This window comes from Narcine bancroftii, chromosome 3 (genome assembly GCF_036971445.1).
Source record: "Narcine bancroftii isolate sNarBan1 chromosome 3, sNarBan1.hap1, whole genome shotgun sequence".
Classification (NCBI taxonomy): Eukaryota; Metazoa; Chordata; class Chondrichthyes; order Torpediniformes; family Narcinidae; genus Narcine; species Narcine bancroftii.
The window spans coordinates 331,758,999-331,774,870 of NC_091471.1; the positions used below are offsets into that span (position 1 = coordinate 331,758,999).

The following is a 15,872-nucleotide window of genomic DNA, read 5'->3' on the forward strand; positions in this document are numbered from 1 at the left end:
TACATACTTAAGAGTGCACTCTCCCCCTGTGCAGCCACATTAGACAGCTTGTGGTCTTCTTTGGCTTGGCTTTGCGGACGAAGATTTATGGAGGGGGTAAAAGTCCACGTCAGCTGCAGGCTCGTTTGTGGCTGACAAGTCCGATGCGGGACAGGCAGACACGGTTGCAGCGGCTGCAGGGGAAAATTGGTTGGTTGGGGTTGGGTGTTGGGTTTTTCCTCCTTTGCCTTTTGTCAGTGAGGTGGGTATTACACACATAAACTGGGGTAGAGGATATACAAGAACTCCTTTAATTTTAATAGGGAGGAATGGCCAGAGGTCAACAAATTTCAGTTAATTTCCATTTAATGAGTCAAGTATATATGTTGCCACCTTAACTGATGTATTCGGAGTGTTTAATTTTTTAATATTTAATCCCAGAATGATTGCTTTTTAAGAATGCTGAGAATTGGCACAGACCTTGAGAGAAATATGACATTCCTCTTTTTTCCCCCTTCATTCAAACAAACATCAGAAGCTGAGATGGTCAATTTCATTTGCCTGAAAGTTTGATGGAACCTTCCACACAACCACACATCCTGGGTTTCTCCCAGGTGCTCCAGGGAGCACTGGAACGTTAGTGGGCATGTATCTGATGTGAAGCAAAACTCAAGCCTTCAGAAAGAAATTCACTTCACAGGCAAAAACAATGCTACCACATAAAGATGCTTTCAGGTCCATAAATCAAGTCTTTTCTTACCACAAAGAGCAGTGGAGACACAAAGTTCCAATGGCAGAGGTCACAGCGAGAGTACATGCCAACAAAACAAAGCCAGATCACTTTGTGAAGAATACACAGCATTTTATTATTCACAGTTAATTTCTAACTACCAAATGCATTGAGAATCAAGGGATAAGTACACAGGCCTTTCCACTTCAACAATGATTTGTTTTAATATATACATGAAATGTCTGCAAGGCCTTATGATTTACACCAATTCAAAAAAGTAAACAATCAAATGGTCCATTTGCCAAAAGCTCTCACACACAGCTTAATAGTTTGGGAGACAGTGTGTAGTGGAAAGCTCAAACTCATTCGTCTCATCATTCCTAAGCAGTTTCCCAGTGTAAAGCAGAAACAAACCCTCAAGGAAATTATTGTGACTGGATTCCAGGAACCAAAAACTTAATTTCAGCCCAACCTGTAACACAGTCAAACCTCCTGGTGCCCAGAACTGCCTGAATTTTGACCCCAGAGGATAATGAGAATTGTCACTCTCAGTCATGACCTTGACCAGTCCGTTTCGTCAGCTCCCTTCCCGGATACACATTGCCCGATGTGCACCAGACCTGGTGCTCTATTCCATGGATTGTACAGAAGCAGCTAATCATTGGTGGGTAACTCGCCATTCCTACCTCCACTAGATAATGATGGGCATACATCACAAATCAAAAATAACCAGGAGTCCGATTGGCCCAAGTAACCAAATGTGGAGGTGGTTTGTCGCACCTCATTAGCGTATAGTTAAGGAGGTGAAATCTATCACTCTACAATAGAGGGCAGTATAGGTATAACAGGATAGTTCACTGGGTGTCTGCACAGTGGGGACAAGATACTCAATAACACTGGGGGAAATACAACCTATTGCAAGTGACTGTTAAAATCAAAGAGGGTCGAAAGAAAACTGAAGGCTAACGATTGAATGGAAATCTTCTGGTGTCAACACCAGAGTAAGATAATGAAGCAGAATGCTGTGCTTTTAGATTTATGCAATTAAAACAAACAATGAAATACATTTGCAACATGTGTACATAACTCGGTACAACAGCTTTTTTGTTCAGCCTGAAGAATGACATCGGTTTTCACTGCTGGCTATTTTAGGAACTGTTACCAAACAAATTGTGGCCTGGAAAGCAGAAGTTATCACAAGAGATTGCAGTTTCAATCTTGCTCAATCAATGCACCACATCATATCCACTCTGATTAAATCACCAAATCTTAACTGGTGGGTCACATTTGCTACCATGGACAAGTTGCGCCAGGTTCCAGAGGCTGTGAGTGGTTGAGCAATCCGTATGATACAGAATCATGCCTAATCCTAGGCAGATGCCATTGCCCACCATTTGCTCATTGGCTTTCAATCAGATGGATTATATTCTCCTTTAAAGCCGTGATCTGTTGACTGTGGCTGCAAGTGCAAGCAGGAGATTGGACTGTGCAGGCGAGGAGTCAGATGTGTCCTTGTCCACCTACTTAACACATAGTTGGTAGCTCTAGCCGGTCACATCAGCAAAACAGAATTCAAATATCAAAAAACAGACAAGCGGCTGTTTACATTACGATGGCAGATCATACCAGGGAACTTCATTACCATCTACTTTGGAGCTCAGCTGAAAATTTACCCAGGCCTTTTTAAACTGCAAAATTGTCCCCGTGTCCCCATCCCCACCAATCCCCAGGCTGCTCTGTATGAATGAATCCGGACTTTCTTTTCCAATCTGCTCTTCAACAACTGATCTCCACTCTGCCTTTCGATTGATATCGGAGACATCCTTAACATTATTCAGATACTAAGAGTATAATTGCAGAGATTGCTCACGTCATATTAGCTATTTTGTGGGGGGGTGGGGAGGTGTGTGGGGGTGTCAGATATCCATGGTAATACCTTCTGGGCTCAAACTTTAACACACTCCTTATTTTGTAGTGAATGACAATATATTGGTTCCAGACTTCCCAGTGAAAACCCTTTCCTTAGACTATTAAATTTGGACAACAATCGACCCAACAAACTCAGGTTTTCCTGTCCAAAGTTTGCTCACCTTCCATGGGCCCACTGCCAACAGAGGCGAACATTCAACAATTCTTAGGATGCCTGTGCTTATTTAGCCTGCTTACCAACTCCTCTCACGTCAAGACGCTCCTCCACCGCCAGGAATATTTCAGCTTCAGGAATCCGACTACCAGGAGGCCATAGCTGGCAATGCAAACCCACAGTGTAGAGACAGTCACTTTAGTGGCTTGGATGTCACATCACAGCAGTGGCACACAAGATGCAGAGATGCCACCGTTCCAAACGGCCGGCCGATTTGGCAAAGTGTAACTGGGCTGGGGAAGGGAGATGGGGGTGGGATCTTTCTTTCAGAGTAGCGACAGCTGTTGTCTAACACAACAAAGCTGAACAGCAGTAACTTTCAACGTCTTATTTCCGTGATCACTCTCACTTAAGAAGCAAAATGGCCGAAGAAATAAATTATTACAATGCTTGATTGTGACAGAAGCAAAGAATTTAATCCAAATGCAAGTTCATTAAGAACCATATATCTCTCAGTTTATGTCACCAGATATTGTGTTCAGCTCAAAATAAAATCAAACTCTCATTGTGCAGGATAGGCTGGGAGAAATACTTCAGCTCTTCCAGGGACACAGCAGAAGCCATTGCTATTTTCATAAATATTAATCTGGATATAGAGCATGAGGTGGGTTGAATGGTGCAAGAGAGAACAGCAGGGTGACTGTAGTTAGTCCTACTAAGCAGTGGACGGAGGGAGCCTGAAGAATTAGCTCCACCAACTTCAAAGTACACCTGTTGTACAAACTCTAGCAGTGCCAGTGAGCTTTTTAACGTAGCCCAGCAACTACAGCTTTACAAGTTTAAAACAGTTAACCCATTAGACTCAATTTGAGCCTTGGCATACAACGGGGTGGGGGGGAGGGTGCACCACCAACATTAGCAGACAGTGTTCAAGCACCAAGCCGCTGGATTCTCCAGGCCTGGTCTCAGTTAACTCTTGTCCCTGTCATGGGTCAAATAGCCTTTGGCACACCAGTGTGAAATGCCCAATATCTACCTACCCATCAACAGACTTGAAGCTCTCAGGTATCAAGGTGAATTAGAGCAAGAAAAATAAGATATTGTACTGGGTGTGGGGGGGAGAGAGAGAGTGGGGGGGGGGGGGGGAGAGAGAGAGACAACAAAAAAAGGCACTATGAAGACAGAATTCAGAAAGTCCTCAGCCAAACACCTTAAAAACCAGTAGAAGCCCAAACTCCTGCATTAACTCCAAGATCGCGCTGTTGATAAAAGCCGCCAAGTTATTCTCTAAAATTACAAGTCATTTTGACAATTTAAGGATGCTAGAGGACACTTTAGGCCTATTTCCAAGGACAGGCTAAATTAACAATGTATACACAGAAAACAAAGCAGGAATTCCATGTGGAAGTGCACAAGGCCAAGAATGATTCGTCTCCTTTTAAAAAGTCCGAAGGCAAGGACTGTTATCGACCTCCGGCCTATGTTACATTGTTGATAAGATTATCCAACATTTGCATAGAGAAAACATTTAAATTCTACAACAGGATTAGAGTAATGGAATTATAACCCATGCACAGACTTACAAGAGGGAAGAGGTGGGGGGGGGGGGGGGTTAGAGGTGAGGAGGAAGCAGCTGTGGAAACCTATTGATAAAACTGCTCAGCTTTTCTGTTCCACCTCAGAATTGGTTTTGGCGCTCTAGTTTGAAGTTCCATACAGACTGCGAAGTTCACGGAGAGCCGCGGACGCCCCTCAGGTTTCAGCTCTGTTGTCCGTCAGATGTTTCGGTTGACGGGAGTGACGTAATTCCGAGGGAACATGCCTGACTCCCCGTGGCAACTGCCCTTCCACCAGTTGGGGTCCGAGTTGTCGAGAACCTGGATAAAGTCACCGCGGCGGAACCCAAGCTCGCCTTCCTCTTGCGGGTCAAAGTCAAAGAGTGCCTGCACGTATGTGGGTTGCTGTGGAGGACAATAAAAAACCAGAGTTAACTGGGCAGGTGGAGCAGGTTTTCATGAAAAGATGAACTGTGAGTCTGAGATTCAAAATTCTCCTTCCTCTCCCAAGCTTGGAGTGCTCAGACAAGGGGAAATTCCCTGACACTCCATGTTACAACCCGGATCGCTGTGGATAATGTGCATCAGCACACACCTTGCCAGACAAAGCTTGAGCCATCTGATCATGTTTACATTTGGCGCAAGTTTTCTTCAGTTGGTTGGTACTTACAGGTATGTCTCCTGAAGGCTGAAATGCTTTAGATTCCTAACAGGCTATGAATAATCCTGAAATTTGGGTGCCCTCAGTTTCTACCTTCATTCTGCTACATGATGGCATATAGACTGGCATTCCCTCAACCAAATCCAAGAGCAGGGGTATTGTCATTCCAAACTTCTTCATTTACACTATTTATCTCTAAATGTACCATATGTATGCAAACTTGAATTCTGAATTTTTACTTGTTTAAGACTAGGAAACATTTGTAGTATGGATTATGGAGGGTCATGTGACCCATGTGTTGGGAATGTGGATTATGTGACCTTTCTGGAACCTGATTGGAAGTCACCTTACCTGCCAATCAAGGTCAAGCCTAAATCGTGGCCAACACTGGAGGATCATTGGTCAGGTGTGTGCAGACAAAGGGTTGGGAGCTGTAGTATTATGGGCCTAGTGTCCCTAGTTTAGTTAGATCAGTGATTCTCAACCTTTTTCTTTCCACTCACACACCACTTTAAGAATTCCCTATGTCACCGGTGCTCTGTGATTATTAAGGGATTGCTTAAGGTGGAATGTGGATTGAAAGAAAAAGTTTTAGTCGTACCTCATTGACTCGTTATGTGCACAGTTTCATAACTCCAAAGATAATGGGCCAATGGCCATTTTTCTCAAGCCAAATATTTCAGTAACAATTGGGTCTAGAGCAGTGGTTCAACCTTTTTTACCCACTCACATCCCACCTTAAGCAATCCCATACTAATCACAAAGCACCGACGGGATAGGGATTACTTAAAGTGGTACATGAATGGAAAGTAAAAGGTTGAGAACCACTGAGTTAGATAAAAGCTGTGCCTGCCAGGAATATCAAGGGGTGGCAGGTACTGTCTGTGGTAACGATTGTAAAGCCTTCTACCCGTGAGTGGATGTGAATGTATCGTTCAATCCAGCAAGTATGCGTATGTGCGTGTCTTATACCTCTGTTACGACTCCCCTACTCGTGTAAATAAAACGTTACCGTTCAATCACCTGCGTTCAGACTCGTTACCCTTGGGGCCCATTGAACTGGGTTCAAACACACACCATTTGAACTCGGTACTGTTAAATTAGGTCAGTTTTATACAACTGATAATATATTTTATACAATGCTTGCGACTGGATTGAGAATGCGGAAATGACAAAGACCCAGAGGATCGAGAGCTTGGCTTTTGCCTTATGTACGAAAGAGATTTTCCAGCTAAAATATTCCAACACTCCCAGACTGTGAAGTTTTAGCAACACCAGAATTGGGATGCAAGGATGATCATTATCACAATCTGAGGCAGGTGTGTAAAGGGTCAGGACTTCCCATTCTAGTTCATCCACTAACTACCGCCATCTTATAGAAATGTTATTTCATTCTTAAACGTTCCTCCTTTTCACCTTCCTCTTTTCATTTTAATGCAAAACCCAACATTGCTTCAAATAAATTTCTTTTCATTACAGGTCTTGAAAGGGGTCGTGTGGCCCACGATGAGTGGAATCGAGGTAAGTTTTTGGAATGTATTCGCTGTGGCGGGTGAGGAATTGGGACTAATACGAACTTTGGGTATGAATATGTACATGAATGGCTTTGTTTATTCGGCAGGCAAAAGCTCATTTTGTGTCATGCGACACTGTTTTTATTACATGACAATAAATTGAATCTTGATCTTGATTGACTTTGAGAATTTATTGGTTACAAGTGACGGGACTGCAGCAAATGGTCTACAGGGTCCTGTTAGTCCAAGAACATCTCAGTGTAGGCCGGGAAGGAGAGCACATGTTCTTCATGCGCCATAACAACTCCAACCTGACCTCTCCCAGGGTGTAGATGACAAAGAGTCCACTCTCACCTCTCTTCAGATACTGTTTTCAAGATTTCTCAAGATTTGAAGGTGGTAGACCTACCAGGAGTCAAACTACCACCACCTGCAACTGGTGACACGTCATCTCTGTTATTCCACTGAGCATCACGGTCAACAAATTGCTCAGCTACAAATAATTCTGATGAAGGGCCCAGGCCCGAAACGTTGGCCCTTTACTTCCTATGGATGCTGTGTGACCTGTTGAGTTTCTCCAGCACATTTCTGTGTTGCACTTAACTCCAGCATCAGATTTTCTTGTCTAACACTACTCAGCATCAAAGGAGGATTGGTGCTGATACATGGAAGCGGTAGCCAGGTCAGTCCCTGGAAAATGTGCAAATGATTTTTAGCTCCATTAAGAGCTGGAAGGAGCCAGCCCTTTAGCCTCTTCTCCCTTCCCCCATCCGTGCTCACGCTCCTCACCTGCGGGACCTGTTCGATATCACGCAGGAAGATCTGTTGGTTCCGGGACACAGACGTTGTCCTGTGGTAATCCACCAGTTCATTCAGAGAATTAAACTTCACTACCCACAAGAAATACTTCCCTGCTCCATCACGCAATACTTTAAAATGTTGCACATCATTCCCAAACCTGGAAGAAACAGAAATGAAGACAATTATCTGTCAAAGACAGTGAACTAAAATCTCAGTTCAAGCTTCTCCCAGGTTCTCCAATTCCATTCATCTGTTTCCTCCCCCAAACTGCATCATCTCCTGTAAATTCCTCTTGAGGCACATAAATAAAAGATCATTTAGTGACACCTGCCAGGCTATTTTGTCCATCAAATTTGGCCTCCCCTAAATTGTGCTATGTGAACTTCACAAGCCCCATAATTAAGCAGGAATAAGAATTAATTGGACTTTTCCTCTGAGCAGGTCTACAAATGAAACTATTTCCAAATGTAACTTGTGTCTGATCTTTGAATACACTTTTCAGATAGGGAGCAACAGTGAAAACAATGCAATCACTTCAGAAACCTTTGCCCATACGTGTGGAGATAAAGCAAAAATGCTGAAATTACCCAGATTTGGGCAGTCACTTTGACGTTCTGAAACTAGTATTCTTAAGGCTCGCCGGCGCTCAAGGAGGGAGTCTAACAACGCAAGTGTTGATCACAAAGGTAATTTTAGTTTTTAAATGATCAATTTAATACAAGTCCCCGTCGCAATGCAGAAAGGTAGGCATTCAGCCCATTAGACCAAGGGATAGGAACAGAATTTGGCCATTTGGCCCATCGCATCTGCTCCACCATTCAAATCATGGCTGATCTTTCTTTCAACGCCATTTTCCTAATGTCTCCCCGTAACCTTTGGCATCCTTACTACTCAATAACCTATTAACCTCCACCTCAAATCTACCCAATGGCAATCTGTGGCAACAAATTCCGCAGATTCATCCCCCTCTGGTTGAAGAATTTCTCATCTAAATGGACGATCTTTTATTCTGAGCCCGTGCCTTCTTGGCCCCATATTCTCCCACTACTTGAAACATCTTCTCCACATCCTGTCTACCCAGCCCTTTCAATATTGGGTAGGTTTCATTAAGATCCCTCTCATCCTTCTAAACACAGTTCACCCAGAGCCATCAAATGTTCCTTGTATGGTAATCCTCTCATCCCCCTGATCAATCTTGTAAACCTCCTCTTGCCTCTTTCCAATGCCAGCTCATCCCTTCTTAGACATCAGGCCCGAAACTGCTCACAATTCTCCAAATGCTGTCTGCCTTATAAAGCATCAGCCATGGTTCTTAGCTTTGAGATGCTAATCCTCAAAATGAATACTGGCATGGTTGTGTAGCAGTTAGCGCAACGCCTTTACAGCAGCAGTGATTGGGACCAGACAGGGGTTCGAATCCCATGCTGTGTGGCAGGAGTTTGTATGTTCTGCCCATGTCTGCATGGGTTTTCTCCGGGGGCTCTAGTTTTCTCTCACTGTCCAAAACATTCCTGGGATGCAGATTAATGGGATGTAAATTGGGCGGCATGGACTCGTGGGCTACAATGGCCTGTAACCGTGTTGTATGTCTAAATTTCAAATTTTTAAAAATATAATTTGACATTGCATTTGCCTTCCTTACTACCATCCAGCAAGTTCACCTTCAGGGAATCTTGTATTAAGACTCCCAAATCCCTTTAGACCCCCATTTTCTGAATCTTCTCCCTCTTCAGAAAACAGTCAATGCCTTTATTCCTTCTACCAGAGTGGATGACCATGCATGTCCCTTCACTGTATTCCACCTGCCACCTCTTTGACCATTCTCCTAACCTGCCCAAGTCCCTCTGCAGACTTCCTGCTTCCTCAACACTAATTAATCTTCGTATCATCTGCAAAACTGGCCATAAAGCCATCAATTCCACCATCTAAATAATTTACATACAGCATGAAAAGTAGCAGATCCCACAGTGAGCCCAGTGGAACCCCAATAATCACTGCCGGCCAGCCAGAAAAGGCCTCGTTTATTCTCATTCTTTGCTTCTGCCAATCAGCCAATCTTCCATCCAAGCTAGTACCTTTCATGTCCCATCATGGGCTCTCATCTTATTTAGCAACCTCTTGTCAAACGGCTTCTGAAAATTCAAATAAACATCCACTGACTTCCCTTAATCTGCCCTGCTTGTTACTTCCTCAAATAACTTAACGGATGTGTCAAGAAGGAAACCATGCTGACTTTGGCCTATTTTATCTTCAGTTTTTAGTTTATCATCATCTGACTGTGCACATACAACCTGACAAAACAAGTTTCTCCAGACCATAGTGCACAGCACAGGAAAAAGATGTAGAGTGACCGTTTCAATTATGTGCACTGCCATTTTTTTTGTGCTTTCAAGTACTTCAAAACCTCTTCCTTAATAATGGACTCTAGAATCTTGCCTCCCACTGAAGTCAGTTTTCTGTCTTTGGCCTCTCTCCCTTCTTAAAGAGTGGAGCGACATCTGAGATTTTCCAGGACTCTGGGACCATTCCCGACTCTATTGATTCTTGGAAGATCACTCTAATGTGTTCATAATCTCTTTAGCTACTTCTTTCAGAACCCTATAGTCCAGGTGACTTGTCCACCTTCACCCAAACACCTTCTCAGTAATAGCGACTCTTTCGAATTTCTGGTAGCTCATTGGTGTCTTTCATTAAGACTGACGTAGAATACCAATTCAGCTCATCGGCCATTTCTTTGCTCCCCATTAACACTTCTCCAGCGGTCTGAAGTCCAGTCTTGCTTCTCTTTTACTCTATATATCTGAAAAGACTTTTGGTATCCTCTTTTAATGTTACTGGCTTTTCTTCATATTTAATGTTTTCTTCTCTCTGTTTTTTTTTATTAGTTTTCTTCCGTTGGTCTTTAAAGTCTTTTGACTTTCCCAATAATTTTTGCAAAACTGTATAATCTCTCTTTTGCTTTGATGCTGTCTTTGGCTTCCCTTGTCAGCCACGACTGCCTCACCCTCGCCTTAGAATGTTTCTTCTGCTTTGGGACGAATCTATCCCGCGTCTTCCAAATTTATTCCCCGAAACTCCTGCCATTGATGCTAACGGTATGCTTCCAAACAACTTTTAAGACCATCACGTCTGTTCTAAACTTTTTTGTTTTACAGAGCGACCCACTTTCTTCCTTCTAGGATCTTGTGCTTGCTACTCACTTGACTGAGAGCGAGAAGTCGCCGGGGGCGCTCTCACTTTCCCGTATGAGGAAGGCTCCGTCATGCCTCTGTTTGCTGAGTAGTTCCTCTGCCTTTGCTCTGGAGATTTTCCCAAAAAACCACCTGTGAAAAGAAAAGATGGGGTTCACTCTAGTGTGCTACAGCCACACAACTACTCTAAACTGTAGGACCACACCAATATTCTGAAAACTACTTGGTTATATCATTGTCCTTAATGCAGCAAAATATCCCCACTCCCCTCATGACAGCAATAACAGAAAGATTGAGTACCCTGGGACTTTATTCATTTGTAGGAGAGGGGGTTTGATAGGGGTATTTAAAATTATGAAGGGAATAGAGTAGATGTGAATAATAGGCTCTTTCCCCTGAGGGTAGGGGAGATTGGATCAAGAGGTCATAAGTTAAGGGTTAGGGGGCAAAACTTTAGAAGAGGATGCTTCTTCACTCAGAGAGTGGTGGCTGAGTGGAATGATCTACTGGAAGAAGTAGCTGCAGCAGGGTCAGTTCTGTCATTTAAGAGGAGGGTAGATTACATGGATGTGAGGGGGTTGGAGGGTTATGGGCATGGGTGGAGCTAGTGGAGTTCCACGTAAATAGGTGCAGACTAGAAGGGCTGATTTGGCCTGTTTCCACACTGTAAATTGTTATTGTTAAGCCAAAGGACAAGGAACTGCTCCACAGTTAGTGAAGCAGGTGGCTCTGTGCTATTACAGCAGCAGGGCCTGGCTTCGAATTTGACGCTGTTGGCATGTTCTCCCTGTGTCTGTGAGGGGTTCCTCCAGTTTTCACGCACGTTCCAAAAAATTGCTCGGGGCTTGAAGGTTAATTAGACAGCACCGGCTCTTGGGCTGAAAGAGCCTGTTACCGTGCTCTATCTCAAAGAAAAATGGTGATCAAAGGCTTGGTCAAAGAGGTATATTTAAAGGAAGACATTGCAGGGGAATTCCAGAGTCTGCAAATGGGGGAAAAAAAAGAGAAAAATTAAAAACTGCAGGGGTTATTGAATATGTGTACGTGATGAGACAGGGAAAAGGGAGGGTGGAGGTCGGAGGGGCTGTAATTTAGAGAGATAATAATAAACACAACACAAGGAAGAGAAGTTTAAATCCTAGGTATTTGGGGCCTGTCAGCTCATGTAAACCGTTGTGTAGGTAAATGAGATGCGGTGTAAATTAGGATGTAGAGTTTTAAATGTTCATGATTATAGAAGGCTGGACTGAAGCAATGGAGTGGTCAAATGTGGAAATAACAAGTGGATTAGAGCAGCAGACGGACAACTGTCCCAACTCACTGTGAGTATACCCACTTTCACACCAAACCCACCAATCCTTTCAGGCACACACCCCACCCAGTCTGTCAGATGCTCCGTTACAACTCCTAGTTTGGTCACTTCCTCACTCCTACCCCACCCCCGGCCAAATAACAACAGTTAACAAAGCTTCTTTCAATTTTGCCTCATTCCAACTTCTAGGTTTTTATTCTGTCCCCTGTAATTAGGACTTTTGCGGATGAATTTGCTGAATAAATTACAAGAGCCGAGTTCAACAATCCCTCTCAGCTTGACGAGATCAAACGGTGAATGTTAGTTTCTGTTCCATTCCTTGAAGACCTGCGAATTGTCCTACCCCACAGTAATGTTGGCTGGCATTGAGAGTTTGTGGCAGGGAGCCAAAGTGCTATGCCTCTAATTCCCACAGTCATATCTTCCACACAATCTACATCGACTGCTCTGATGTCTCCACCCAAAACTCTCACTGATACCTGAGAGTAAAGGGAGACCACATTTGTCACCTTCTCACTTCCTCTTCCTCCAATAACTAGCCGGGCAGGGCATGTGTCTTACGCATATCCTCTGAGAGCCCAAGGCAGTAAGAAGGAATCTCTTTTCACTGAACAATTAAAATTCCTCAGCAACAGAAAAGTTGGGACATAAAAAAAGCATCTCTTTACAAATAATATCTTGAAGTGTGAAGCAAATGACATTTGAACAAAATCTTCAATCGAAGTAACCGTTCATTTGGAATGGTTCCCTCCTACGAATGATGGCACTGGAGCTAAAATTGAAAATTTTACACCCTGAAGTGTTTGCTTGTGATGAGTGAAAGAATGACCAAGCCTGAACCTTCATGTGGCCTGTAGTTGCGGCTTCAGAATTGCACTGTGGCACCGAAGTCCTGACGCTACATATAGGGGGCATTATTTAAAGAAATGCAAACCCACTGAAGGAAAACTAGGGCCCAACAGGTCTTTAGAACATCCAGGTAAGTAAACAACAAACTGCTGGAGGACCTCAGGTCAGGCGGCATCCATGGAGGCAGGGGGATGGTCATTGTCTCGAGTCAAAGCCCTGCAGCTGGACTGAGTATACAGGGGAGAGAGCTGGTATAAAGAGGCAAGAGAGGTGGGGCCTGGCAGGTGATAGGTGGAACCAGGTGAGGAGGGAGATGATGGGCAGATGGAGCCAACTGGGGAAGAGGTGCAGTTGAGAGATGATGGCTGGCGGGCAAAAAAAAATGTGGACGCTGTGAAGGTGAGTGCAGAACTGTTAGTTGAACGTGTGGATCCAGCAGAGGATGAAGTGTAAGGTGATAAAGTGGAAACGGATTACGAGAGAGAGCAGGTTGGGGGACGGCTGAGTGGAGGTGGAGACAGGCTGAACTGCTGAGTTCCTCCTGCAGTTTTGTTTTGCTCCAGATTACAGTGTCTGTAGTGTCTCCAGTTAAATGAATCTGAAGCATACTGACGATAACCAGCTTGCACCACTAAGATCCAGTGAAAAGTGAGAAACAAGGGTATTAACCCAATGAAAGAAATGACATATTTTGTTACTGCACCTGTTTTTACTGAACTCATCACAGTTGTCAATCAATGTGTGATGAACACACATCTCACTGATAAAACCTTAGTGCAAACTCACAATCTAATTCTGTAACACTCATTTTTGTTCACATTTTAATGATTCAGCAATCTCAATTAAGTAATTTTAACCAAACAACTCAGAGGTGTGTGTGTGTGTGTGTGCGCGTGTATGAATAATTCAACAGGCCAGTAGGAGTAAGATAAGCAGGATGCAAAGTTCAGATTTATTGTCAGAGTATTATATACATGACATCACATACAACCCTGAGATTGTTTTTTTTTCCTGCAGGCCAGACTGAATTTCTGTAAACTATATTTTCTACCTTCAAATATTTATGCACACGAGAGGAGTCACGTGATGGAATAGTGGCCGGTCAGGAAAACCAGCCCTCTCCAGGAAAATAGGAAAAAAAGTTAGGAAAAAGCAGAGCATAACAAGAAATAGAAGATAAATATACAGAGAAGAGAAAGAAGATGGCTTCCAAGAAGGAGAAAGTAAAAAAGTCAACGGAGAAGAAAGAAGGCCTTACCTGCAGGAAGGAACAGGACGCTGTGGTGACGAGGAGCGCCCGATCCTCGAGGTCAGTACATGCCCTACAGAGTCACGGCCCACCAGCCGGTGCACTACAAAAATGGCTCTTGGAGCCAAACAAAAGTGCGCAGTGCGCAATCAGAGGAGAAAGAGGACACCGGCAGGAGAGGGGCTCAGCAGAGGAGCGGGCTGTCACAGTCCGAGCAGCTGAGGGACGCCCGACACCAGGGGTCTCAGCTGGAGGATAAGGAAGTCAGCAGAAGAGGGAGCGACGAAACAGACACGGGAGACAGAGGGAGGGAAGATCGACAAGAAGACTAATGTCAGGAAGCACAACAAATGAGCAGCCCAGGAGGGGAGGAACAGCAACAAGAGGCCCAGTAAGAAGAGGCCCGAAAAAGATATACAAGCAGCTCATCAGAAAAAACAGAAGAGACAGACACAGAGAAGAGAATAAGAAGATACAAACATAGGTACCGACACAGAAGAGGAAGAAGACCAAGATCTTCACAGAGAAATAGAAGGTAAAACTGATGGACAAAGAGAAATAAAAGGTAAAACTGATGAACAGAATATAGATAAAGTCTTTTTTGAAGAACAAATGAGATCACTAAAAGAATGGTTATAATTAGAGTTTAATGCAATTAAAAGGAAAATGAAAAGAACAAGATAAAATGGAAAGGTTAGAACTGGTAATGACAGAAATAGGGAAAAGAGTAGAAAATGTGGAAGAGCGGGAAACAGCTGTAGAAATGGAAGTAAATGACAAGAGAAAAATTGGAAGAAAGTGACAAAAAAATTAAAGAGACACAAGAGCTGTTATCTCAGAAAAATTGATATGTTGGAAAATTATAGTAGGCGAAACAACATAAAAATACTGGGCCTGAAGGAGGGTAAAGAAGGCACAGACATGAAGGAATTTATAAAAGGATGGACCCCGAAGGTCCTGGGAATGACAGAAACGCAGGAAGAAATGGAAATAGAAAGGGCACACAGAGCATTAGCTCCGGAACCACAGGCACATCAAAAACCAAGATTCATCTTAGTAAAATTTTTGAGATACACGACAAGAGAAAATATACTGGAACGGGCAAGGAATAAAATTAGAGAAAATAAAACCATTGGAATACAAGGGTAAAAAAATATTTTTTTACCCAGACATAAGTTTTGAACTCTTAAAGAGGAGGAAGGAGTTTAATACAGCGAAATTGATTTTATGGAAAAAAGGTTACAAAAACAGACTGTTCTTGGATTCAGAGAAAGATCAAGAATTCGCAGAATGCTTGCAGGATAGAAGGCGAGATGAAGAGATGTAATAAGAATGACGATAAAGTATATATAAAGATGTAAAAACAATGTAAATGTAAAGAACTAAAGAGGGAAAAGAGAAGGGAAGGAAGGGAGTAAAGGGGGAAAAAAAGAGCTTTGTTATTTGTGTTAAAAAAAATGTGTTTTCTGGAGAGGGCTGGGTCGAGGAGGAATAACCATCACTGCAAAATCAGTTGACGCTGCGAACAAGATCGCAACCCAAATGAAAAAGGGAGTTGTGGTTGCCTGGCAAGGGGTATGGGGCAACTCAGAGAGAGGGGGAACTTTTGGGGTTAAGGTATTAGTGGATGAGGGAACTGCGGGGATACTTTGTCTTAAATGTGTTGTTGTACATTAAGTGTAATAAGAGAAAACTAAGAGATGAAAATGGGGAAAAGGGGGATGGAGGTGGCAAACAGGTGGAAAAGAGATGTATGCAAGATATAAGATGGCCATGTTGAACTATATGACTATAAACATTAATGGAATACATAACCAAATTAAAAGGAAGAGGCTACTAAATTTATTGAAGAAGGAAAAAATAAATATAGCATTTGTGCAGGAAGCGCATCTCACTGAAGCGGAACATAACAAACTAAAGAGAGACTGGGTAGAACACGTAGCGACA

At 43.2% G+C, this 15,872-nt stretch overlaps 1 protein-coding gene across 1 annotated transcript in view; it reads right to left on the reverse strand.

Annotated features, from left to right (window-relative positions):
- Positions 1-820: 820 nt before the first annotated feature.
- The window catches only part of LOC138759223 (growth factor receptor-bound protein 2), a 140,192-nt gene continuing 125,140 nt past the window's right edge, over positions 821-15,872 (reverse strand). Inside the window, exons 3-5 of the mRNA XM_069929305.1 lie at positions 10,525-10,647; positions 7,313-7,481; positions 821-4,753 (exon numbers count right to left, since the gene is read on the reverse strand). Of these exons, the coding sequence (XP_069785406.1) occupies positions 4,568-4,753; positions 7,313-7,481; positions 10,525-10,647 (478 nt within the window). The 3' untranslated portion in view covers positions 821-4,567. The remainder of the gene's footprint in view (positions 4,754-7,312; positions 7,482-10,524; positions 10,648-15,872) is intronic.